General features: G+C 42.2%; 1 protein-coding gene across 4 annotated transcripts in view; it reads left to right on the top strand.

Moving 5' to 3' along the window:
- Positions 1-27,593, top strand: part of SHC1 (SHC adaptor protein 1) — a 124,116-nt gene that overhangs the window by 7,082 nt on the left and 89,441 nt on the right. Inside the window, exon 2 of one of the 4 annotated variants that reach the window (XM_085891515.1) lies at positions 12,746-12,860. The exons of 1 other annotated variant lie outside the window; for it this stretch is intronic. Coding sequence is in view for 1 of the 3 variants with exons in the window: in XM_085891512.1 (XP_085747638.1) it covers positions 26,121-26,459 (339 nt within the window). In the remaining 2 variants the exon portion in view is untranslated. Of the gene's footprint in view, positions 1-12,745; positions 12,861-25,819; positions 26,460-27,428; positions 27,591-27,593 lie in introns of those variants that run through there. 2 more of the 4 variants (XM_085891512.1, XM_085891516.1) reach the window with 2 other exon arrangements.

The following is a 27,593-nucleotide window of genomic DNA, read 5'->3' as shown; positions in this document are numbered from 1 at the left end:
CAATGCATCTGATTACTGTATAGTGATGGAAAATGGATTCCCATTTATAAACCACCTTTCCAAGCCAACACGTCATTCCTCATGGAAATATTTACATATTTTTATCTTGCCAAAACGAAGTTTTTGCAAGATATGTTAATCAGCTTGTATGTTTTTTTTTTTGTTTGTTTGTTTGTCTGTAATCACGTATAAAAAATTCTGCAGAGCACAGTTATCAGAAATTTTTGTAACTTCGCATATCAGAGGCCTATAGAGGTCCCTTTCAGCGCATAAAATTTTGAAGGTCAAGGTCACTTTGTCGCAAATCAGGGAGTCGACGAAACCCTTATTTTCTGAGTAATTTTGATCGGATCCTCTTCAAACTTCATGGGAATATCGTTCATGGTCTGGTGCTCAGCTGATTAATTTTTGGTGGCGATTGGCCTTGACCTTCATGGTTAGCGCCTGAGGTCAAACATATTTGACCCCAAAGTCAAATTTTCAAGTTTTAGGAACCATATCGTGTTGTACCTCAAATTGAACACCTCGATGAGTGCTTTCTAGATATGTCAAGCTTGAGACATTATGACGTCATTTGGTGACGTTATGAGGCAAACGCATATTTTTCATGGTTACTCTGTAGAACGATTCTCATCGGAATCTCTCGTAGGTAGATATTCCTCAAGGAGTCGCTCCTGGTGGATAGCAGCTCTGTTCACCTCAGTGTGACCTTAAAGAAGTCACACGTGGTCACCTTTTGGCAAGATACGGGTCACCCTACGGGTGACATTGTTTTTATTTTTTTTCTTCGTGGTTTTCAATCGTTGAAGATCCATGCGGGAGGGAATGTTTTACTTCTTCTGGAATCTGACTGTGGAACCTGTAGTTGGTAATCTGTTTTTATAGACTTTGAATGATTCATATTTTTCCTCTTAAAAAAAAAAACAAGGAAAGGATATGTTCATTTGAATATATATTTTTTAATGACATTGAATCAACTTCAACAGCAAGTTTCACTATTTACAAAGGAATACAGTACCTGTGAGCAGGATAAGTTAAGTAGTCTTGGGTTCAATCCCAGACAGGACTATGAAGTCTGATTGGTGCTTTGCAAGCATTATGCATCACAGAGTTGATCAACCCTCATCCATCCAATCCATCCATTGGAACCATACTCTGTGCAGAGTGTTGGTGCTGCCAAAGCAGTCTCCTTGGCTATTCGGCACAATCCTGGACAGGTCGCCACTCCGACACAGGATACCAGCAAGCTGGCACTCATTTTGCCGACCTCGGAAGGATGACGGGCAGAGTCAACCCCTCATGGTATTAATTCAACAGCCGAGTGGGATTTGAACTCAGGATCCGAGGATCCCAAGCCCACCACCCTAACCATTAAGCCAATATCAGGCATGTCATTCCTCAAATGAATGTTAAGCTGGGCGTCTCTGTCTGTAACTAATTGATGGGTGTCAAAGTGTCTTTTGTAAAGAGTGGGCGACGTATTGGCAGCACCCTGCTCAATTCGCCTTCATTGAAACGTCAAGCCTGGTCAGCCAGTTCGTAAAAGAGTTTTGTCAAGCACTTTCCCTGGCCAATCCCACAAGAAGGTGGGAATAATTGAGACCATGGTTGTAGTGGTGGTGGTGGTACACAACGATAATACAACGAAACTCAGTCGCTGGAGAAGTGTGTGTGTGTGTGTGTGTGTGTGTGTGTGTGTGTGTGTGTGTGTGTGTGTGTGTGTGTGTGTGTGTGTGTGTGTGTGTGTGTGTGTGTACACACACACACACACACACACACACACACACACACACACACACACACACACACACACACACACACACACACACATCACACCCTTTCACTTGAATTGATCAATTTACTTCTATTGTGATCTCCATGCTTTTAAGTAAATAAAACAGGAGGGGAGGGGGGGGGGATGGTGTAATCGACTCCAATCTAGACCTCTGCCTGTCCATCACGCTATCTCCACCTAAATAGTTGTGCAGAAATTCACCAAACTTGGGAGTTGTGATCACATGGCAAAAAGGTGCAAGAGCACTCTCATTTTTGGCCTTGCCCCATGGGGCCCTGGGGTGGGGTCAAAAGGTCAAATATGATTTTTTTTTTTTTTGCAATTATGGGCACATTTTTAAATTAAATGTTGTATATGCAATCAACATTGGGGGATGCATGAAATGTGTAATAATTTCTTGGATTTGCCATCTGGTTTATGTCTGTCCCATGATGACTTGTGAGATAGTCACAAGGGTCAAAACAGTAGATTTTTTTGATTTTTTTTTTTTAAATAACTCAAAATTTGATGCCGGGTTATTCCTGGTGGAACTCTTTGCCATCTTTCAACTTTGCTTTCGGTGGGAACTGTGGGGATTTGCGATGGTGTACCATCGACTTTGCCATCATGTTCAAACTGCATTCTTACTGCGGCATCATGTTAATTGAACTTGGTAATTGCAGTTCTGTATTCTTATTTTAAATATCACACTTAAACTTTAAGGCCAGGAACTTACCCAGGGTATGTACACATTAATTTATTTTCCAGGAGGTAAGTTACTCACTATTTGGTGGCATGCTGTTTCGAGTCAGGGTTTTGACAAGAAGGGTGGGGTAGGGAAAAACAAAAACCTTTGTTCGAGCTCAGACCTAAGAATAGACATTTCCATTGTGAGCTTTCGGAATTGTCACCAATTTTGGGATTGGCAAAACCCAAGAGGAGAAAACCGAGTTTGAGTCGCACATTATTTGTGACAAATTGCATATTTAAATTTTTTCGCACAACCATTTGCTGCTTTGCTTACTTTGGCTCTTTTGCTGCAAACACCGGTATAATGACCCCGTTGTCGTTTCCCAAACGGGCTTTGCTCATGTTTTCTTTCCACTAGTTCAATGTCATTATTACATGGCCTAGTAAGCTTCAAATCCACATGTTGTGTCTGCCTTTCTTGATCTTAAATGTCATCTATTCACCTTTGTTTTGTTACATTTTTATCTCATATGTGAACCACTATCTTTTCTCCATTTCTATGGAGCTAAATGTGCCCCTCAGCAGCTGTATGCATATGATGCTCTCTGGGAATCAAAACTCATGACCAGTTGGTAATTAAAGAATTTTCTGAGTGTCAGAAATGTATTTGGAAGGAAATCATATTGATTGATCCTCAGAAATTTAAAGTCAAATATATACAGTGCCCCTCCATAAGTATTGGAACGATGAAGTCAAATTTGTTGTTATTGCTACCAGCAGAGTATCTGCCAGACAGACGATCTTATTCCAAGCATACAACACGTTCTTCTAACGCATACCTTTATTTGGGCGGTGTATAGGCAACTGACAGCTCTGTATATGCAAAACTAAAGTAACCTGGTTAATGTGCATGAAGCAAAAACAAACCTACTGCTTATTATCCAAAACACCTCACTGTACTGAAAAACGTGGAGACAGGAATACTGCACTGTAACTGGTGGAGACTTGTAATAAACTCCCCACCTGGAGGTGGTGCTACACAATACACATTTACATAGAGAATTTGCATCTCTTTCTCTTCTCCGCCACAAGTCCACCTGCAAAGATAAAAACCTCCCCTATACATTAATTGGGGCCATGCTAATCCTATGGAGCAGAACTCGAGCAGAAGTAGTGTGACTAACAAACATCGGTCCATGAATTATCATAAGTACGAGATGACCCATGAATCCGTTGGGTTCCCATTGTGACAGCGGTTGATTAAAAAAAAAATTTTTTTCAAAGAAAAAAAGATAGCTCCAGTGAACTATACCGCTGAGGTTATTTGCATTGATCAAATAATCCCGAAGAGCGCTTCATTGAATCGGGAATTAATTTTTTTTTTTTAATTGAACGAAACTTGATATTGCGTGTCAATGTGGAAAAAAAAAAGTCGCAGAAATTATTGTGCATAATCTTCTAAACACAATCTTATATATTATTTCTGAGTTTGTGGTTTCGTGTCGCGCTATCTTCGACTTTGTTCTGCGCTCGAGTAACGTGATATTCGGCTTACATTATCTCAAAGACCATATGAGGTGCATGGTACAAAAAAAGTATATAAAATGGTTCTGAAACAGTGAAATCGTATTCCACTTACTGCATTAAAGTAAAATTACTACTGATACTCTGCATCAGTTCCTTTCTCAAACACACCCACCCCAACATGTCGTGCAGAGCGCGGGTTATGCTAGTTTTATTTATTAATGAACATGAGATCAAAATGGCTGTTTATCTTATGTTTAAAAATAAATCGTTCTTTGTCTATACTAAATGTTTGAGATTTTTTTTTTAAATAAATAATTTCAAGAAAAAAAAAAAAGATAGTTCCAGCGAACTATACCACTGAGGTTTGCATTGATCTAATTCTCCCAAAGAGTACTTGACTGAATCAGGAATTGATTTTTATTGATTCCTTCCCCGGAGGGAGGGGGCGGGATATTGTAATCGTCTGGTTCGTTTGTCTGTTTGTCTGTCTGTTCGCAACTTTATGGCAAAACGGCTTTAGCAAACACTATCAAATTTAATCCATAGGTGGGCAATAAACCTTGGACGACCACATTAACTTTTGGGTCCAATTGGATCAAAGGTCAAAGTCACAAAAAGATCAAAATAGTTTTTCGCTCATAACTTCGTCAAAAATGATCTGATTTACTTCAAACTAAGCTTTTAGTGAACCTTATTCTATTTGTCACTTCTAATCCTACCCATTCCTATAGTGAAGATAGGTATGGTCCGAAGTTTTGGGGGTCATGGTCATCGGTCAAAATTACAAATTTCCCATTAAAACTAAAACATGGTTACGAAAATACAACGTTACGGGAAAACGGCTGGCTCAAACACAGTCAAATTGTATCCACAGGTGGGTAATGAACCTCGGACGACCCCATTAACTTTTGGGTTCAATTAGGTCAAAGGTCAAGGTCACGAAAAGGTCAAAATCGTTTTTCGCTCATAACTTCGTCAAAAATGGTTTAATTGACTTCAAACTAAGACTAAAATATTCCTTATTCTATTCCTTATAATCAACATTCAGGTTAAGGATGTATCAAATTTAAATTTGGTCCTCAAAATAACTTTATGCCTTAAATGGGCGGGATTTGTTGTGCCTGGCACCACTTGTTTAATAATTTTTTTGTTGCCCGATTTGAACGAAACTTGATACTGCACACCGCAGGCGAATGGTGAGTCAGGTGGGCCGAAAATGTTTGCGCTATCCTGTACCGTTTTGGCTGTATTTCGGGAACATATTCATTCATTCATTCATTCATTCATACAAGATGAGAGTTTTAGTAATATATAGATTGATGTACTCATTTGGATTTGAGATCAAAAGATGAATGAGGCAAGAGTACAGAAGGTCAGCTTTTATTTCTTGGTATTTATATGCGTATATGTTTTACCATTGTAGAACAATAGCACTTTTTAGGTTTCTTCTCCGAAATAAGTTTGGAGTGGGTTCCGGTGTATGGCTTGCCGTCCATAGTCTGTCTGTCTGTCTGTCTGTCTATGTACGTCCGTAAACATTTGATTAAAACGGTATATCACAAACTACTTAACCGATTTATGGACCAAATTTGGTAGTATGCATCAGGACAGCCAAGGACTCATGGGGTTGTGCCCCCTATAAAGGGGGCTAAAGAGGGATTTTATCCCAATTGTTGGTATTTTATTCAAAAATCTTCTTTTCAGAAACCAACAATCGGATCCAGACCAAACTGGCAATGCGACATCATGACCATGCCCTAACCTTAAGTTGTGCTCCCCATGGCCGCATCTCCCCTGGAAAGGGGGACACTGCCTCCCTCCCCATATCCCTCATGTTGACTAAAACATGTTTTCCTCATAAACTCCATGACCAATATGGACCAAATTTGGTAGGATACATCAGAACAGTAAGGTCTCATGGGGTTGTGCTCTCCATCTGGATTCACCCTCTATAAGAGTCTGAAAATGGGGGTTTTGCCTGAAATTTAGGTGATTTATTTTTTTAATCTTTTCAGAAACCAATGGCCAGTTGCAGACCAAGCTCTTCATGAAACATAAGGACCATGCTGTTAACTTAAGTTGTGTTCCCCATGACCATACCACTTCAGGAAGGGGGACCATGGCTCCTTCCCCCTAATCCCTCATTTTCACCCAGCCTGTTGGGGAAATAACTGCCAGTCTACCACGGGGCTATTTTTATGTTCAGTCCCCACATTTTAGATAAGCATAAGTATTGGAGCAGATTAACTTAAAGTAAATTGAAGTATTATAATAGTATTTGGCTGCATATCCCTTACATGCAACAATTTCATTGAGCCTGTGACCCATTGCCATCACCAAACTCTTAGTATCTTCCTTCAAGATGCTTTGCTGAGCCTTTACTGCAGCCATTTTCAGTTGTTTGTTTTGGAAGGTTTCTGACCCTTCAGCAAGTGAAATGCGTGCTCCGTTTGATTTAAATCAGGAGAGTGACTTGGTCAGTGTAAAACTTCCATTTTTTTTTCCGTGATGAATTCCTTAGTTGCGTTGACATTGTGTTTTTGGGTCATTGTCTTGCGGCACTGTGAAGTGCCACCCAATGAGTTTTTGGAGGCATTTTCTTGTACGTCTGCAGACAAAATGGTTCTGTACACTTCCGAATTCATTCTGCTGCTGCTATCATTCGTTTCATCATCAACTCAATGGTATTCATAGACTCCTTTCCCCGCGCGATCTTGAGAAGGACTTGGTGCGAGCCGACTCTTCTGGCGGGAAATTTGTAATCGCATCCGTCTACACTTCTGAGATAAATGTGTACAAATTATTATCGTTTGAAACGTCTGCTCCGGAGTACATTCATAATCCTTTACAAAGCGGCTTTTATTCTCGTTCTCGAGCGTTTTCATAACTACCAAGGCTGATCAAGATGCCAGAATAGATCATTAAAACGCCAAATTGTTCTTATTCTATGCATGTTTTTTTCACCAGCCGAGCATAATAAAGGCTGAACGCGAGGAAGTGATATTTTCTCTGGGCATTAGGCTTTGTTTAATTTACAATGTACGTTCTGAGGGGCAGTGCATCATCCAAGTAATATGTGATATATCAAATGGTCATGTGACATGTGGTAAAGTTTCAATTTCCTCCGCTGAATGGTTTTCGATGTACGCTCTGAACAAAATGCAGACACGTATGTACGTGACCGATTGCTTAACCCCGCTTTTCGCTTCGCGTGCACGGGCTAATAAAGATGAGTGAACCGGTTCCAGAGGCAGCCATGACACTTCCTCCACCATGCTTCACAGATGAGGTGCCATGCTTTGGATCAGATGCAGTTTCTTCCTTTCTCCACACTTTTGCCTTTCCATCGTTATGGTAAAGGTTTATCTTGGTCTCATCTGTCCATAAAACTTTGTTCCACAAACTAAAACTCTACTGGCTCACCTCCATACTTCTCGGAAAATTATATTCTGGCCGTTCTGTTTTTGGTGCTGAGGTTTGCATCTTGCGCTGTCGCTTTTGGAATCCTGCTGTCGAAGTCTCTGCAAACGATAGATTGTGATACTTTCACTCCTGCACTGGAGGTTGTTGGCGATGTCACTGCCAGTTGTTTCAGGGTTTTTCCTCACAGCTCTGATGATTTTTCTGTCATCAACTGCAGTTGCTTTCCTTGGCCGACCTGGCCGTTGTCCATTGCCAAGTACACTCGTGGTTTCTTTATTTTTCAATACAATTCCAAATCGTTACCTCCACCACCGAAGGTGAAGGAGGTGATGTTTTCACCCCTGTCTGTCTGTCTGTCTGTCTGTCTGTCTGTCTGTCTGTCTGTCTGTCTGTCTGTCTGTCTGTCTGTCTGTCTGTGCACAGGATATCTCAAGTTGTTGATGGATCCGTATGAAATTTTGTGGACAGGTTCAGTGTGTGACAAAGACGAACTGCTTAGATTTTGGTGAAGATCTGGATCCGGATCTGACGACTAGAATGTTTTTTTAAGTGATTCTTCACCATTGAGAGATAGGGCCAAAAACGATACTGTATATCGCACAATATCTCAAAGTTGTGGACGGATTCGGATGAAACTTGGACAGGTTGGGTGTGTCGGAAGGACGAATTTATTCGATTTTGGTGAAGATTTGAATTCGGATCTAGATACGAGAATTATTTAATTTTTATAGTGATTCTTCACCATTGAGAGATAAGGCCAAAAACAATATAGTTCTGTGTCGCTTGATATTTCAAAAATGTATTGGGCCCGATATGTTCTCGTGGATCAGGCATTGCGTGGTGGAGGTATGCGCTCCACAGAGTGCCCTTCCAGTTGTAATTGCTATGGTTCTGTAATTGAATTCTTCTGTTCTTTCAGCTTCCAAATTGTTTGCTTTTCTTTCATTCACAGTTCTCTGGTTTTCACGTTGGCTTTTGCCTTCTGACTGCCAAAGCTAAAACCAAGATGAGACATTCACAACTCTTATGTGTGAACAATCAATGCAAAAAGAAACACCCTTCAGTCCTTTGTTCCAAAACTTTTGAGGGGGACTGAATATATAAAATGCTATTGTTCTACAATGCTAAAACTATCCATAGACATACCAAGAAATAACAGCTGACCTTATGTACTCTTGTGTGGTATTCATCTTTTGATCTCAAATCCAAATTTCTTGAGTATGTCCAAATCTTGAAGCAAAATAACTATTTAATAAGCCTGCCATCTCACCTTCATCTTTAACCAATTAACATCTCTGATAGATAATTGAGAGAGGCTCATATGCAAACAGCACAGCAGAGCAGAAAGGGACAGGTTAACAAGGAATATAGCTCTGCAAGTTGGGCAACAAGCAGAGATTTTCATGGGGCATTACCATGGACCACCACCATCATAAAGGCAGTTTCCACTGGTCACATGGATTTTCACAAGTTGATATCAAACGTAGTGTGTATTGGTACAGCAGAAACCAATAAAATGAAGCTGAAGGAAATGCTGTATGCAGTCAAGGAGAATGCAGACACAAGGAACAGCTAACAACAAGAAGATAAAAATAAGTTTCAGGTGGGCAGAGGGTTAATGCAAGTATGCAAGATCACGGGTAGACATGGGAGACAACACAAGATGGCGGTGAATCACCAATCTTCTTCTGTTGCTTGGATAACATATGACTCATTTGCAGATATTTTGCATTTTATTTATTTATTCCAGGAACAAACTTCTGGAAAGGGTTTTTTTTTTTTTTTTAAATGGGATTGTGATTGCTCATCAAAGCTCAAGTAAAAACACTATATCCAGGAGTTTTCTTTTCGTGTTTGGATTTTACTTTTAGTCTTTTAAAAATGATGGCCTTCAGCATTACTTGTGACGCTTGGAAATCGCTATCTTGGAGATGGGTATGTCCATGAAACAGGAAACCAAGTGCCTTTGCTCATCTGTTATAGCCCTTGCTGATCCCTCTCACCCAAGCCGATGGAAAACGGGTTGAATGAATTTGCTGGACATCCGTATAATCGGGCTGGCAGGACAGTGCAAAGGTACTGTAATTGCCTTGAAGCTATTTATTGTGTTCTAATCCCAACCTGACTATAAACTGTCGTCCTGGTTCTTTTCATGCAGAGCATTCAATCGAGTGTGCTGTCCTTTGGAGGGATGTTGATCTGGGTGTCCCATAGAGTACTGGCATTTGCTGGTGATTTCAGCGTCTTTCAATTATCGATTGTCCATGATCTTTCACAAGACTAGGCCATTATGTTCATGAACCTTGACGTATTTCAAAATAACATAAGCACACTGCAGCAGTGTGATGACTGATGAGCTATCCAGCGTTGGTTCTCAGGCACACTAATGACTTATCATAGGTTCTTTGTAATATAACTCCTTCAAGGAGTTTGGAACTCACAAGACGCAGAAGAAAAATCATTTCTATGACTCCATTCCCATAACATGTGCATGTAGTTGTATTCATAACCAATGGTGGGGTGCAGATTATGCTTCATACGGTTAAATCAGATTTGTATTTGATCAGATATACCTTGAATACGGTTAAATGTAGCCGGTTGTGACATCCGTTTCAATGGGCAGAGCCAAATTCTTTGTTGCTTAATTTAAACTTTTTCTGTTCGTTTGATGCTTAAAATCTGACATTTTATTGTATCTAGTATTCTCTCTAATATTGATCTCATGCTCAGAAAAGAGCTTGTACATATATTACATGGACATTAGCTGACATAACTCTTCTTTTACATGAGTTTCAAAGCCGTCAGGAGACGATTGACAAATCAACAGGAACGATTTGAATGTCTGATCACAGCACCGCATGTGAAGTTCTCAGGTATGACCATCAAATGGCACTTTTATAATTAATTTGATTGTGCTATTTGGATTTGTGCAGATATTTATTACCTCTGCCACCGAAGGTGAAGGAAGTTGTGTTTTCACCCCTTTCTGTCTGTCTGTTTGTCTGCTTGTGTAGAAGATATCTCAAAAAGTTGTGGATGGATCTGGATGAAATTTTGTGGACAGGTTCAGTGTGTGACGAGGACTAACTGATTAGATTTTGGTGAAGATCCGGATCCGGATCCGACTAGCATAATTTTTTTAAGTGATACTTCACCAATTGAGAGATGGGGCCAAAAACGATATATGCAGCACGATGTCTCAAAAATGTATTGGGCCCGATATGTTATGGATCAGGCATTATGAGGTGCAGGTATGTATGCGCTCCACCGAGTGCCTTCCTAGTTTTTGTTGATATTCCAAAGGGTTTCTCTGAAATCCCCTCCCTTGTGGAGGACATTCCTTTGCGCTGCAGTGGTTTAAAGCTGAAATTGTATCCGGAAGAGAAGAAAGGGTACTGCTATTGTTACGCCTTGGCACTAACTGTGATTTGGGAGCAAGGGGCAAACTCAAAATGTTTGTTTAAGTATGGAGGGTGGGGTGCCTTTCAGTGCTCTTGTTGTTTGAGCACGAGCAGGAAGAGGGTGCGAGTGCAATGATGGCAAGGTGGAGATAGACATCAAAAGTAGTATTTAGCACTTATCTACCGTCGGCCAGTTCAATGTACAAATATCGGCCTTGTTTTGTCTAACTGTCTATTTCCCAGCCACTTGTCTGGGCTAAAAGCCAAGTGTGCATTCTGCTAATGTTCTGACAAATAAGCCTACCATTTATTCTCTAAGTTTTTGGTTGACTGTAAAATGTAAACTTTTCTCTTTTTAAAAATTTCTTTTTTGTTTTCCCCCCACTTTATCTTCTCAAAATTTCAGCTATATTTTGCTGTGGTGCACAATGCAGTAAAGTAGAGTTGAGTTCCTTCTCAATGCAGTTGATCAATGATGCTGTTGTATCTGCAGTTGTGACAAAGAATAGTTGGCAGACAGAAGGTGAAAGTAAAGAACAGGTCGTGTATGATTGGTAAGGTCAGGCATTTGTTTGTTTTGAGAAAACACTGACAAGGGATTTGTACAAAGAGTTGAAGCCAGTTAATGCTGCAGTGCGTTGGCATATTTAATCGTCTCATTTGAACACTTTGTTGTTCATGATGCTGAGATCCCAGGTTCAAATCCCGTGTGCTGTGTGTATATTGTCTTTCCTCTTAATGTTGTCATTCATGTTAAAGTACAGCAATCTCCGATTCAAGTCATGGATGTGTTCCTAAAAACTGCGACGTTATTCGGACGCGATTCTCACGTGTACATGGTGTCATGATTTGGGGGGGGGGGGGAAGGGGATATGTTGCCGGGAAAAGATTTTTGGTCACCCTAACTTAACATAACCTTCACTGAAGTAGATATTAGAGACAAAAATAAAACAATTGAAATGATGTATGTACACAAATAGACAATTTATTGGTGCCGGTTGAGAGTGGAGGGACGACAGGGAGGTAGAGGCATGCACTACTGTGCTTCGGTGGAATGTCTAACCTGTGGACCGGCACTAAAATGGCGGTTGAAGTGGTCACTGCGCCGGACGCTAATTGTCCCGAACCATATCTGTCCTTTAACAGACGATTAATAACGAAAGCCATTTGCAATCAGGGCAACTCAAATCACTCGGAGATCAAGTGACTTCATGTGTGTATTTAACAAGGAAACATAGAGGGAGAACAAAGGACACAAAAGCATTTATTTACCCAGATTATTCATAAAGATACGTACCCTGGGTATCGGACAAACTGAAGTGCAAGCACTGCACTTGAAAAATTCTGTCCGATGTTATGTCGGACTCACGTGACCTAAATCGACTACTGTCCCTTAATGTGTTGACGTTCTGTCGAAACGATGCATATAGACTCAATGTAAATAGGCAACTTGCTGTACTTCGTTATCCAACTAGTGTACAAATCCTTTCTCCACCTTCAGCCTCTGAGAATTGTCTGAGAAGGCCTCTGAGAATTGTTAAAATTAATTTATCATCAAATATAAAAAGCATTGCCATAAAGTTGGCGCTTACATATATTGAAGCTTGCCATTGATAGAATTGATTTGGGATTTCAGTTCAGTCATATGGTCTGAACACATTCTAAATGCAAGAGGTGCAGGTTTAAACCCCATACTTTATGCTGATTCTTCCCATTCTATCGTGTTTATTTAAATTGTTCACCTGAAATTTGTGTACTCCAAGCATGACTTTTTGTTTGACTTTTTTATTTTTAAGAGTAGGCATACAGAAGACTTCTATTGGCTAAGCAAAATAACAGCGAGTTAATCATTTTTAGTGCTGGTTGGCCAGCTTGGACAACTCGTACAAATGGAATCTTGTCGGCCATCTACATATTGTTACTGTTGCAGGTGTTCAAGAGAATTGTGCTGCCTGGCGGGTTGGGGATGAGAAGGTATCGGCGTCTCGGACACGTGACCATTCGCGACAAATTTCCCTGGCAGAATTGGCCGAGCGAGCCATCAGGTGATTTGCTTTTCACGAGCGCTAAATATGCGAACCCAAAATGCCCGTTAACAGGTTAATCCCCAATTTTCTATACACAAAGGAGCCTGCTCTTCGATGACCACACAATATTTTGTCAAAATTAGGATTTTATTACAAAAGGGAATGGGGTGGGGTGGGGGGAGGGAGGAGGGAGAAAAGCACAGTCGTGAACGTGGCAAAGAGCTTCGCCAACACTTTGTTTGTATTGTGTGTGTCGACGATGCATTGACAACATAGATATATGTTCATACAACAGACAAACAGACATTTTTGGTTTTAATTTTTTGATTCGTTTTGATAGTACGTACTTTATAGACGTATGCACATTGTAATAGTCCGTCCTTTATAGAAATTAACATGTTCCTAATAGGACGCACTCACATGCTTAATAGTACGTCCTTTATAGACGTAAGCACTTTCGAGATGTTTTTGGTTTTCTTGTATGTATTTTATAGATGTCATGTTTGTACTTTCTAAACTTATGCACGTTGTAATGGTACGTACCTTGTAGATTCACTCACATTTTTAAGAGTACATTGTTTATTCAATCGTCCATTACGATTGAAATATTGTATGTATGCAAATAGACAATTTAATGGTTCGGACGCCTTGGTATCCTTTTTCATGAACTGCTTCATCAATCAACGTGAAACTTTATACTCGCAATGTAATAGTACATACTTCATGGACTTGAATTGTAATTGTCCATATTTACCTCCACCACCGAAGGTGGAAGGAGGTTATGTTTTCACACCTGTTTGTCCGTTTGTGTACAGGATATCTCAAAAAGTTGTGGACGGATCTGGATGAAATTGTGGACATGTTCGGTGTGTGACAAGGACAAACTGATTAGATATTGGTGAAGATCCAGGTCTGGATCCAGCTACTATAATTTTTTTAAGTGATTCTTCACCATTGAGAGTTGGGGCCAAAAATTATGTACTGTATTGCACGATATTTCAAATATTGATTAGGCCCGATATGTTCTCGTGGATCAGGCATTGTGTGGTGGAGGTATGCGCTCTACCAAGTGCCCTTCTAGTTTATATATGTACTCGCATTCCAATTGTACACACTTTGTGGAGCTACTTAGTTTAAAAAAAAAAAAAAAAAAAAAAAAACGTGATATTGTCAAACACCTGGTGGTGCTTGCAACCGACGTTGGCAGATTATGTGCTTACAGGCAAACTAAATAACAACCAAGTGCAATACCCTCTCTTCTGGCGAGGGTAAGTAGTGAGTTCTAAAAATAAGTGTTATAAATATAAACCCATGATTCCTGGACGGCTTGACTAATAGGGCCTTATGCATCCATTCACGGTAATGAGACAGCTGGAATAGAGGTGACATGACAAAAATCTGTCCTGCATGAGCCTTGTTTGCGCGGTCTTGTTCCCGTGCTCTGCAGTTCGGTTCTTTCCGTGTGCTTTCTGTTGCATGGTGTGGTCATCTCGTCCTCATCAGCACTCGGGCAGGGTGGAGCACTTGGGCAGTATGGAGCACAAGGGTAGCATGGAGAACTCGTGCACCAGGGCAGCGTGGAGCACTGGGGCAGGGTGGAGCACTGGGGCAGCGGGACAGCGTGGAGCACTTGGGCAGCATGGAGAACTCGTGCACCAGGGCAGCGTGGAGCACTGGGGCAGGGTGGAGCACTGGGGCAGCGGGACAGCGTGGAGCACTGGGGCAGCATGGAGCACTCGCGCACCAGGGCAGCGTGGAGCACTCGCTTTATCTTTCGTTGGCATTATCTTTATTGTATTCCCATCTCAGCACATTTGCTTTATGCCTTCCAACTCCGGCACGTGGTCTATTCAGATTGCCCCAGGTTGTCCATGGTTGATGGGCACCTCGTGAGAGTTTCTCTGTTGGCTTAAGGTTCATTAACTCATCCTCTGAGTCCAGCTGCAATCTTTCATCCCAAAGGTTCAGCCTCATTGAGGTTGGATTGCTGTTTGGTGAATGAACTGATAGAAAGCTCCTGCAAGATTTAAGATTGAGAGGGATTACTGGATGGCCATGGAGAGTGTGTCTCTCATCCTCTGATTGTCTAAAGTGTTCTGTCTGGTTTGCTGCTGCCCTCCTAATATTGAGTGATGCAGCACCAGCAAACAGATATAGACGCCTGGTATTGGTGGGTTTCACACAGCCAGTAATTTCGTGAAAGCTCGAGTTTGCCACCGGGTCCAAATTCTTGGTGTGGGCATGGATATTATGCCACAGAAAAGCAGAGGGCTGATACTATTGATTTAATTGTTGTTGGATTGTCTCCCTACTTGGAATTCACCAACTTGCTGAGGAGTGCATTATGGGTACGGACTTTTGCTTTCAGTTTCCTGAAATGGGCTTTCTATGTCAGTCAACAATTTTGGGTCACCCTGAGGTACACAGGTTTTGTTCAGTGCTCCAGCCTTGTTCCATTCCATGACATCTCCAACTTTTGGTCTGCATTTTTGTTCTTCAGGAGGAAGGCACAAACTTGAGTTTTGTTTGGATCGGCACGCAGGTGATTATCTTCGTAGTATGATGTCAAGTTTGTCAGGACATAATGGCGAGAATCGATTTGACCCGTGCGAGGTCTCTATGCTGTGTTGTGATGCACAGGTAATCGTCATCGATGAAAATTGCGCTTCCATATTGTTAATGTGGTCTTTCAACCAGCAGGGTTAATCCTGGGACCTGAGGATGAATATCATCTGGGCCGCCATGTGTCTTCTGCATCCAAAGAATGTGGCGGCATTTGTGTTTCGCATACGTCACAAATTGGCAATTCGTTCTTGTTTGGCTGATGATAGTCCCTCAACATTCAAGGGACAGGACTGTCCCTGTGGGTCCTGACGAGGACTCCAGTCAATGCCCCGATTAGAGATCACTGATTGAGACATTGCAGTGCAGTCTCAGGTTATTTTCAAAAGGTGATGATGATTGTTATTACTGGCAAAAAGTAATGGCAGTTGTGGGATGTGGTGGTAGGATTCACAGATCAGGATTTGACGGGGACAACGACAAAACGCTCCTAATGTGGCCCCTGGAAATGGGGCGTGGGGAGGGCTGGAAGAGGATTCGATGATGCAATGTGTGATGGGGAAGGTGAGGAAAGCAGTCGAGGTGTGGTGTATATTTAAAAAAAAAACTATATAAATAAAAGGTGTTTGGTGGTATGTCTTTTCATTTCCCATCTCCTTTCTCACCACTTCATGCGTCGTCACCAAACTTCGGGAAATTAACAAGGTCCGACAATTCTGCTTGGTTTATTTACAACTCCATCTATTTCATTGGGCCCAGTTGAAAGTTGGTTTTTCTCAAAGCGTTTGCCATGACGTTCCGAAGAGTGGGCGGCGGGCGTCACTTCCGGCACCATTTATTATGGGTTTGCTGCTGCTGGTCCTGCTGCTGCTGTTGTTGATCTATGCCACTAACATCGTATGAAATCTCATCACCCATCCTTGATGGGTATATCAGGTATGTGGGTGGTGCTTTGACACCATTGCATCATGGAATTGTGGTTGTTGTTGATGTTGTTCTGTGGCCCTCCTGTCCTATCAAATGCCATCACCCTACCTTGATGGATATGCCCCAAGTCTTAAAATATTCTGAGCTGAAGGGTTTAAAAAATGTATTTATTTCCTTTTCTCCCCTCTGTGTCTGTTTTGCCTGTCACTCCTTGATGACGACCACAATCCCAATCTGTCACCTCTTGCAGCGATAACTTTTAATTGTGGCATGTATAGTCGTCCTTCTAATAATCTTGAATGTTTTGCGTAAACTCTTGAGTAATGCCACACACAGCAGTATTTAAATTGTACCAATTGTCTTTTATTTGTGGTTTTGTAATCGGCGCTTAACTCTGCTTGATCAGATGTGGTGAAGGGATTTGTGTGCTGAATTCAATTGACTCTGACGTCATTTCAGAGTTGTGACGTGGTGTGCTATTCTCACGCTTTGGGAGGTGAATTGTTTTATTTATTTATTTATTTATTTTGAGCGGCTGTTGCTCCTGCCTCTTCCATCATTGCTGGTTGTTGTAAATCTTTGTGAGTCATTGGTTCTGCACTCGTATATTTTTTTCACGTTAATTTCCATCCACATGTATGCTATTCTCTTGCCGCTGTGAATTTCTGGTTTTAATTGCTGCCTTTTGTTTAATATCGTACAAAATTTCCTTGTAATTTAAAATCGTACAAGATGCTTCTTCTCTAGATGTGTATGACACCGTAGGTTGTGCCATTAAGCGAGCTCGTTGAAGTTCTTGCTCCTTTACACGTTTTCATTCCAGCTATTCTTGCTTTCATCTAAGTTACTTGATAGTCTTGAATGCTCAGAGCCAAACCGACACTCCACACTCAAATATTACAGCCGTCAGTGTCGTGAGAAAACAGAGGTAGCACACTTTTGCAATGTTCGTTTGCAATTTCTTCTAATTACCTCCACCACCGAAGGTGGACGAGTGTACCGTTTTCACCGCTGTTTGTCTTTGTCTGTCTGTGAGCAGTATATCTCAAAAGGTTTTGGAAGGATTCGGATGAAACTTGGTGGACAGGTTGGGTGTGTGACAAGGACAAATTGATTAGATTTTGATGAATATCTGGATCTGGATACCATCATATATTTTTATTGTCCAAAGTGATTCTTCACAATTGGGATGTATATAATTGAAAAACGATATCTAGCATGATATTTATAATTGTTGTGGATGGGTTATGACACAACTTGTTGGATATATGATGAGAACAGGCCAGATTTTGGTTCAAATGCAGATCCAACCGATCTGTGGGATACAAAACATAAACTGTTCAACCTGGTGGAGGTATGCACTGAGTGATGTTCCAGTTTCTTTATTGTGGCACTGGAGTGAATTATGACGGTCTAGAAACATTCGAGACATTATGAAGTAGAATGAGCACTGTTTTTTAATTTGTATATATATATATTTTTTCCTTAAAGATATAGCTCCTCAAATGCACTAATCCATCCATCCATTGGGACCATACTCTGTGCAAAGCGTTGGTGCTACCTAAGCAGACTCCTTGGCTATTGGGCATAATCCTGGACGGGTCGCCACTCCACCACAGCATAGCAGCATGCTGGCACTCATTTTGCCGACCTCGGAAGGATGACAGGCCGAGTTAACCCCACCTGGTATTAATTCAACAGCTGAGCAGGATTTGAACTCGGGACCCGAGGATCCAAAGCCTGCCACCCTCACCGTTAAGCCAACACCATACATAGGTCACATGGTTTGGCAGCCATATTGGATTTACCCGAAAACCTATCAAAAAAATCTCCAAAACTGCTGGATAGATCGAGGGGAAACTTCACACACGTTCCTCGAGACTTGGGGATACCTGGGTATTCACGAACAATTGATGTCACATGGTCTGGCAGCCATATTGGATTGAGCGAAAATCTTTTTAAAAATTATTTCTCTTGAACCGTTTCATCAATCGACGTGAAACTTCACAATTATGATCGAGTGCTGATGGGGAATTTATGTTTTAATTTTCAACCTGATCGGATACATTGTCTGGCAGCCAGAATTATTTAATTTTTGAATCTGGGTTCTTTTTCATGATTTATTTATTTATCATGCTCACTTGGCTGTGCCTGGATGGGTTTGAGGGTATGGGAGTAGCAGCTGAAATGTGAATCCTATCCAGGTTCCTCCTGATGACTTCATTTTTACTTTTTGCTTATTTGGGTTCCTTCTGATGACTGTTGCAGTGCTGTACCGATTTGGTCTTCCATTTGATTTGAATTGAATTTATTTTAATCCCATTCTGAATTCAATTGAATAATGATAAACGTCATGGGTCAGGTCCAGGTGTCCGATGAAAGCGGGACGTCTTAGCACGCGGTCATCACTGCCAGCAGTTATAAAGTGGCAGTTCTAGTTATGTTGAATATTAATTATGTAACACCGCACAAAACAAGTCCTGGTGAGAGTCTGCAATCTCTGCTCTTTCTTGTTTGTTATTGTAATGTACCCTGTTCATCGTGTGTCTTCCTCCATTGGTCAAGCATAGTCCGCACGTTGTGTCAGCCAGAAAGTTCTACCCTGTGTGTTTTGTTCTGTTAGCTGGTGTGTACTTGGCAGCTCTGCTCGGTTGCACCTGATCAGGTAGGATTAAGACAAGACACATCGAGGACACAGGACCCCTTTGATATTGTCGGCCAAAGGTATGATAACCATGCGAAGTACTGACACTGCCAGGATTGGCGGTACCAATCGGCATTCGTGGTTGATTCGCAACCTGCTGAGCTGCGGAGTTATCCGTGGCTGGTGGCCTCAGGACCAGGTGTTTCTGGGCAAACCTCGAACCCCAGGCCATAACAATACATGCACTTCTATTTGAAGCAATTGGGGGAAAGATCTTCAACTATAAATAAACGATGCAATCTGCCAATGTGGTGGGATGGTTGAATGGCACACATCTTTGTAATTGTGAATATCCCATTTTTAAACATTCAAAACATAAATATATTATGATCCATGATCTCAGAAAGGATCTAAGACAAAGTTATGCACATAACTAACAAAAGGAGCAAATTACAGAAAGAACAAAAAGGATTAATTGGAATAAAGCAACTGAGCTCATTATGATCGGACTTTGTGAATGTGCAGACATCTGCCTGTACAGATGTTTGCACATTCACGAGGTTTAGACGTCACGTTCCAGGTATAACATATCCATCCTCCTATGTACAGAGGTAAGGAGGTTCACAACAACACACACACAAGCATTTAAAGGCCATTTTCCCTGTTAAGGCGGGGGTTAGCCTTGCGGGCCCCATGACGATCTTCTCCACTTTACCCTGTTTTCTGCATCTCCCCTTCTTAATCTCCTTGCCCACATTTCCTCTTCCACCACCTTTAGCCAAGTTTTTCTCGGTCTTCCTCGTCCTCCACTTCCTACTACACTCATTTCCAACACTCCTCTCACCCAGTCACTTTCATCCTTCCTCAACACATGACCCAACCTTCTCAACCTGTTTCTCTTCACAACATCCATCACAGACTCTATCCCCATCATCTTCCGCAAGTCATCATTTGTCTTCCTCTCTCTCAACGATACTCCACACATCCACCGAACCATTCACATTTCCACCCTTTCCAGCCTTTGTTGCTGCTCCATGTTCAGTACCCATGCCTCGCTCCCATAAATCATCGTACTCCTCACACATGCAGCATACACCTTTCCCTTCAGCTTCAACGACACTCCCCTCTTCGTCAGCACGCCACTCAGTTCCCGAAACTTCTTCCATGCACATCTCACTCTAGCAACCGTCGAAGAGTCTGATCCACCTTCTCCATTCAGCATGTCTCCAAGATAGCAAAATGTTTTCATCCCTTCCAGCTTCACACCATCTCCAAGATCCAACTCAACAATTCCTTCATCTGCTGCTCCCTCGATGCACACCTTACAATTGAATGTAGCTGCCACACTGGTTAATGACCCTCTCACCCCACTACATTTTCGATGAACCCATTCAGCACACATTGTACACTGAATGGAGTTCACTCCGACACCCTTCCTGCACACAGCACACGGCCACTTCCCAGTCCTTTCCACCTCACCACATGCTTTACCACTTGCCATCACCTTCGTCTTTCCGATATTCACCTTCAAACCTTTTGCCTCCATACATTCCTTCCACTTGTTCATCTTCTCCTTCAGTCCGTCCATACTCTCTGCAATTAACACCAGATCATCTGCATACGGCAGCTCCAACGGTAAACCCTCCTTTACCCTCAGAGCCAGCACCTCCATCACAACTACAAATAGAAGTGGACTTAGTACTGACCCCTGGTGCACTCCTACCCTCACCTCAAACTCACCACTGTTCCCATCCTTCGTCCTTACAGCTGTGCGTGCTCTCTCGTACATGGCCATCACTACTCTGATCAACCATTCCTCCACTCCAAACTTCCTCAATGCCCATGTCATAACTTCACGTGGAACCCGATCAAATGCTTTCTCCAGATCAACAAACCCAAAAAACAACTTCTTCCTCTTCTCCATGAACTTCTCCTGCAACTGCCTTACAATAAAAATCGCATCTGTCGTTCCTCTTCGTGGCATAAATCCAAACTGCATTTCGTGAATCTTTACCTTCTTCCTTATCCTCTTCTCCAACACCCTTTCCAATACCTTCATTCCATGCTCCAATAACTTTGTTGTTCTAGAGGAGCCACAGTCCAGCAGGTCACCTTTCCCCTTGTACAGAGGGACGAGGGTACACTCAGTTCCCAATCCACTGGAATGCGGCCTTCTTTCACCACCAGATTACAGATCTCTGTCATTCCCGTCACACCCCAACTCCACACCCTACAGAGTTAAGGAGGCGGTATCACTTGAATGAAAGAATGCAGACAGTGAGTCCCAACATTGTTTTTAATCATTGCCTTCTGTGTTACATTGTGTGTGGTCAGATGCTTGTCTGTGTAAAGACCTATCTTTAATTTTAATTTAAAACTAATCCCTTACCTCTAGTGATGGGAGCATAGTTGGGGCTGGAAGGATGGCCTTTAAGGTATGCATACTCGCCTCTGAGCCATCTAGCCTTGGTTTGAATCGGTTACAAGCTGTTACTTTTTACCTGAAAGACAACAGGATAAGACGTCATTGTTTGCTGTCCCTTGGATGGACATTAAACTGGGCGTCCTATCTTCTAGCATTAGTTTGTACACGTTAAAGATCGCACCCTGTCCTTTGCGAGCTATCGCCGCCAACCTGGAACAAATTCCAAATTCTTGCCCTAACCTACAGAGGTCGTTGCATCAGCGGGACAGCAGTGCCCTCAGCCAATGATGGTTTTACTTGCAGCCATGTGCTGCATATGAAATAAGAAGAACATGTTAGGATAGCTTGGAAGTATGTGCATTCGTCTTTGGGGTAGTGTAGCCTGGGTTCAAATCTTGACCCAACGACAAACTGTCACCCGGTGTTTCGCACGTAGTACATTTTATCAGTGTCCATCATCCATTGGAAGGTGATTAAAAGCTGGAGGACCCATCTGTGCCAGCACTGGTCATTGGTTTACGTTAAAGATGGCATGGTGTATTTTTTTTTTAGGTGAGATTAGGTGAATCATCACCGTTACCCTGAACAAATTACAGATTCCCATCCAAAACACCTCCATTCCAAAGTTAGGCTTGGCCAACTGGTTCGTGAAAAACTTTTGCCAAAAATGTTTCCCACTGTTTAGGAATAACTGGAGCAATTGGAACTGTTAAATAAGAAGAGGAAGTAGCAGCAGTGGAAGGTCATCACCATTTTGTTTTTCAGCACATGGCTGCTCCTTTGCATCCTTGCTGGAAGCATGGCTGTGCTGCTGACGTGGTGCCCCTGTAGATTAAGGCAGGAATTTAATTTGCTGAGGGTGCTTGTCTTTCGTGGAGGAGGCAAGTTGTCACATCATGGGATTTTTAATGTCCACCAACGAATGCTAGCAGATGGGAACAGGGATCCATTTTTTTTTTTTTAACGTCCAGCCGAGGGATGACACACACATTGTATCACCATGCCTACAAAACACCATTTACGGTTTATAGTTGAACTGACATTCAAAGCCATTCTCGACCGCTCAGAGGTGGGTGAGCCTACCAGTACCAGCCCTAATCTCGAACAAATAAGATAATTTTTCAATGAGAGGATATATCACCTTCAAATTATAATTATATACAGTATTATAATGCAATATATATATATTGCATTATTATATTGTACAATATATTAATTATATATTATACAAATTATAATTGTATTATAAACAGTAGCCGATGTTATTTTATATTAATTTGTACTACAATATTCCATAAGCTTATCCTGTGCTCTTGTTTTATATATTTATTTTTCCCATGCTGCGGTAACCTGGTTTCACCCTGCTGCACGCCCCCTTGTAATGCCCTTTTATAATATGCATTTCCTTCCATGTGAAGCCACCTTAGAGCTGTGCTGGTGCAGCACATGGATGACGTTGGAGATGAACAAATAAATGCAATAATTAAATATTATTGTGGGTGAAAACATCGATTGGCAATAAAAACCATGTGTACTGTAACCGTAAGGGGTATTTGATGGGCATTTTACTGCGGGTTGGGATTTTGTGATGTGACTGCCATTTTAGCACCATGTTTGAAAGGCATACTTAATTGCCTTTGTTTTATCATTGTTTTAAATCACAGTCGGATGTAAGTGTAAAAATGTGTACGAATATGATCCAAGTAGTCTGCGACAGGGGGCAATATCCTCATTCCGAGAGGGAAAAGGAAGCTCTCTAATTTTATCAGGCCGACACGTTATGAATGGGAAAAAGGCTTCAATGGGCAGTCGCGCTCAGCGAGGGATGTATGGATTGGTTGCGAACCGAAGGGAAGGGAAGGTTGTGCGCTCCAAATTGCTTCCGAAAGACGATATTTTTTTTCCTTTTCTTTCTGGGATCTGTTGCTAACGCCATGATGCGATTGGTTGTGCACCAATGGGCAATGGGAAAGGCATCCAATAAAGGTGCATGGATGCAGCGATTCATTCAAGCTTTTCACAGCCGCCGACCGATCCATTCATTAAAATTCATTCAGAATTCTGCAGCAGCTCATTTTGTTTTATCCTTTTTATTTTTGCCTCTTGTGGCCTTTCATATTTTCTTCCCTCATTTCCTTCCTCAATTTCTGCATCGTCAAACATGCTGCACCTGCATTTGCATTTCTCTTTTTTTTTTAATCTGAATTTTTTTTATATTTTGTTGAGATCGTGTTTGTCGCGTACTTGCTCCGCTGCCTTGTTAACCCATTCACAAATAGCTGATCGAAAAATGAGAATGCACAACCAGGGGAGAGATGGTGGGCAAAACGATTCGAGATGAAGTCATTTTAGAATGGCAGGAGCTTTCAAAATTATTATTATTTTTTTTAATTTAAACTTGCTGGTGGATGCAATACGTTTGGTTCATTTAGCCGTTTTGTGTGTGTTTTGGAGACGCAGCTTTAGAATGGTTAATTATCTTTCTTTCTTTTTTTTTTCCTCTTCATTTTCACTGTATGCTATTTCTTGTCGATTGACATGAACATCGTCGTTAGTGACGTTGACAAGCTGGTTTTGTAATTTATCTATTTATTTATTTTCAAATTTCTATCGTTTTCTTTTCTTTGGCGCTGATTGCTGTGATTTCTGTTTTATTTTTCTCCTGAGTTTTGTCTGCCCATGAAGGATCCTCTACATGTATTACAGGAAGGAAAAAAAATTGTTGTGAGATGACGGACAGCTTAAAACAGGATACAAGATGAAATCTCAGGTCGCTTTTTATGGGAATTCCAAACAGGCTCTCCAAATTGTTGCAATTTGTCGATTCATTAAATCTTGTTGTACCAACACACATCTTGCCAAATGGTGCTCTCAATTTAGTTATATAATGTGAAGAATAGGCTTTTTACCCTCTCCTCCCTCCCCCACTCCGACTCCCTACTTCTCTCCAGGCAGGCTGGGGTTAATAATTTAAATGCATGTGTGAGCGCGTGTATGCGTCCATCTGCGTGTTTGTATGTGAGAACATGAGTCATTGCTGCACATGCCTGGTTTGCCCATCTTTCTCCCGAATGTTCTTTTCTGAAGGGCAAAAGAGCCAAGCCATTCTGCGAACACGAACCTGCTCAGAACCCACACGAGAGACTGTTGTTGGTTAGATTGCAGGCTCGTTCCATTTGGCTGTTGAACGCTGTCCTCTAGCCCACGTGTAGGGGCTCGCCATGTCTCGTCACCCCCTTCCGAATTCCTGCCACTCTTTATAGAGTGAAACGCCCACGCCGATCGGCATACTGTTTTACCCTGCGTTTTTGACCCAGGCAGGCTCTTTCTGTCTTTGCGGATGGCTTGCGGGTTTTTGTGGACGGAAATCTCTTTTGAAGGGGGTTTTGAGGACAGATCGTGGGTGGAATATGAGAATGATTTCTTTGTACACCATTTTGTGAAACTTATTTGCCTTTGGTGTCCAAGTGTCAGAAATTGTAACCCTGAGCATTTGGGACATCCGTAAAGCTTCCTGGCTTGAGAGATTTTCGTTGTGTCTTGTTCTGAGACAAAGGTGTTGTTGTTTTTGGCACGAGTTGCAATCTTTCCTGAGCTTGTTGTGTATCCTCACAGAGGCATATTACATTAAAGTAGAGAGAGAAGGAATGCTTTGAATGGAAGATTGTGAATAGGGGTTGGTTTTCATTGGGCAGTTGCATATTTTCTTCATTGAAGTGTGTTGGTTGTAGTTGCATTTAAGCCTGCAGGTGGGTGTTTTGGTGAGCTGCAGCAGATCTATTTGACGCTACCCGATGGCAGCTCTATGTTGAACCACAGCTAGTGTTTGGAAGGCAGTGATTAAAGACTGGGCACAGCATCGTCCTTGTTCAAGAAAGCTGTGCTTTTGACATTCACAGAAAGGCTGCCATTCCACTGGGTGCTTTCTACTCGTTCCTTTGAGACCCACGCCCACCCGACCGACCTCTGTGCTTTCGTGTATCTGTGTGTGTCCTTTTAAAAATTTTCATCGAGCTTGCCCTCCTCTCTCTCTCTCTCTCTCTCTCTCTCTCTCTCTCTCTCTCTCTCTCTCTCTCTCTCTCTCTCTCTCTCTCTCTCTCTCTCTGTCTCTCTGTCTCTCTGTCTCTCTGTCTCTCTGTCTCTCTGTCTCTCTGTCTCTCTGTCTCTCTGTCTCTCTGTCTCTCTGTCTCTCTGTCTCTCTGTCTCTCTGTCTCTCTGTCTCTCTGTCTCTCTGTCTCTCTGTCTCTCTGACTCTCTGTCTCTCTGTCTCTCTGTCGCTCTGTCTCTCTGTCTCTCTGTCTCTCTGTCTCTCTGTCTCTCTGTCTCTCTGTCTCTCTGTCTCTCTGTCTCTCTGTCTCTCTGTCTCTCTCTCTCTCTCTCTCCCTGTCTCTCTACCCCTGTCTCTCTACCCCTGTCTCTGTCTTTCACACCCATTGTCCGTTTTGTCACGCAAACCATTCTCTCTCCCTCTCTCCCTCTCTCTCTCCTCTTGCCTCTCTTGCACGCCTCCTCAGTCTTTACAATCCACTCCCACCCCCTCCGCCCCCCTAAAGCGTCAGCTTCGTGGCGATGTCTACCCGGCAATGAGGGTATGTGCGTCGCAAGATTTCTATGCAGCCAACTTGCACAAGACCTCATCTTCACTCGTAGCTACATTTCAAACAGCGACGGTGGCTGAGGTCATTCCACTACAACTGCTGAGGCTGCAAAGCCCGCCACCATGCTCCAGAGGAGCAAGTACAGCCGCTTTCGTGACAACGTTTCAAGACATTGTGACGGTGATTACGGAGCTTTATCCGAAGTGCTGCCTTTGGCCGGAGAAGCCGCTAACAGCAGCGGCAAAAATGAAGACTCTTCTCATGCAGAGCGGAGGTCAGGAAAAGAGGCTTCCTTGTCTGTTCTGCTGCCAGGGCTCTCTGGACCCCGACTTTCGAACGCCAGTGCGGGGCGCAGCTCGACGAGCGGTGGCCCCATGGAGCAGATGGAAAAAGTCAAAAAGCAGAGCTCCGATTGTGGGCGCCTTGTGCGGTACATGGAGGGTTCAGTGTGGGCAGCACAGGTATGGCCGCCATGCGTCGGGTGTTTTGGGGGTGTTTGGAAGGATGCTACAGAGATGGGAATGGATTTGTTGATATGGTGTCATGTCTTTCAGTTTCAAAAGAGCGTGATCTTTTTATTTTTATTTTTTTTCCTCTTGTCATGTTTATTTGGTGATTTAACATCCTGCCAGATTTTCAAAGGCGTGAGATTTCACCTTTCACTGCGGGGATTTAATATTTGTTTTCATTTATTTTATTTTCCCTTTCACCCTGAGCAATGGTTGCTGTTTGATGATGCAGTAAATCTGTATGACTCGTTATTTGTTTACTTTCTTGCAAATGGGAACGATGCTATATTTAAACTTCAGTTTCGTCCACATTCAAATTTGACCTTTTATTGTACGGTCACCAAAGCTGCTGTTGTATTTCAAGGGTGTTATTGTGAAATAAGCTTGGGTCGTTCTGGACTTGGTCAAGAGCATTTTTCTGTTTTGCACATCACTGAAACATTGCCGATACCATGGGATCACCATAGCGTAACAGCTGCACCCATGCGTCGTCTCCAAAATGGCGTTTCTTTGATTCTGCAGTTTGCTTGAATTGTTTGTCAGGGACGTGTATGGATCGTGAAAACCGATTTGTTTGGCTTATGAAGCTCCCAATATGTTGCAGCTGAATGACAGAATTTTATTTCAAAGAAAATGTTTTTTTATAAATAATTTTTATCTTGCAATTTCCTTTTTCTTTGTGACTGATTGACCATGATGTCTTTGCATTTTTATTTTTATTAATATTGTTGTTGATGATGTCATTATTCTCCATGAGGGTGGTTGTTGGTGAATGCATGTTGGACTGGGATTCACTTCTGAATTCTGTCTGTTGGTTGCATCATTACTGAGAGACAGCTGTGTCACTGGTGCTGATGCACTGCCTTGGAATTTGGAATTTGTTCAAGGGGCCCATGATATCACGACTTCTCTTCGCGAAGTGGGATCTTTAACGTCCACTGATGAGTGTTGGTAGATGGGACACCCAGGTTAAGGTCCATCCGAGGGACGGCAGACACATTGATGAATCGCCCTCCATGCAAAACACCGGGATGACAGTTTAGAGCGTGATCGGGATTCAAACCCAGCCGAGACAGCTGAGAGGTG

This window comes from Eptatretus burgeri, chromosome 8 (assembly GCF_056783735.1).
Source record: "Eptatretus burgeri isolate ZD-2024b chromosome 8, Ebu_testis_v1, whole genome shotgun sequence".
NCBI classification, from domain to species: domain Eukaryota; kingdom Metazoa; phylum Chordata; class Myxini; order Myxiniformes; family Myxinidae; genus Eptatretus; species Eptatretus burgeri.
The sequence above is the reverse complement of the archived record's forward strand: the minus strand, read 5'-3'. Positions and strand labels throughout refer to the sequence as shown.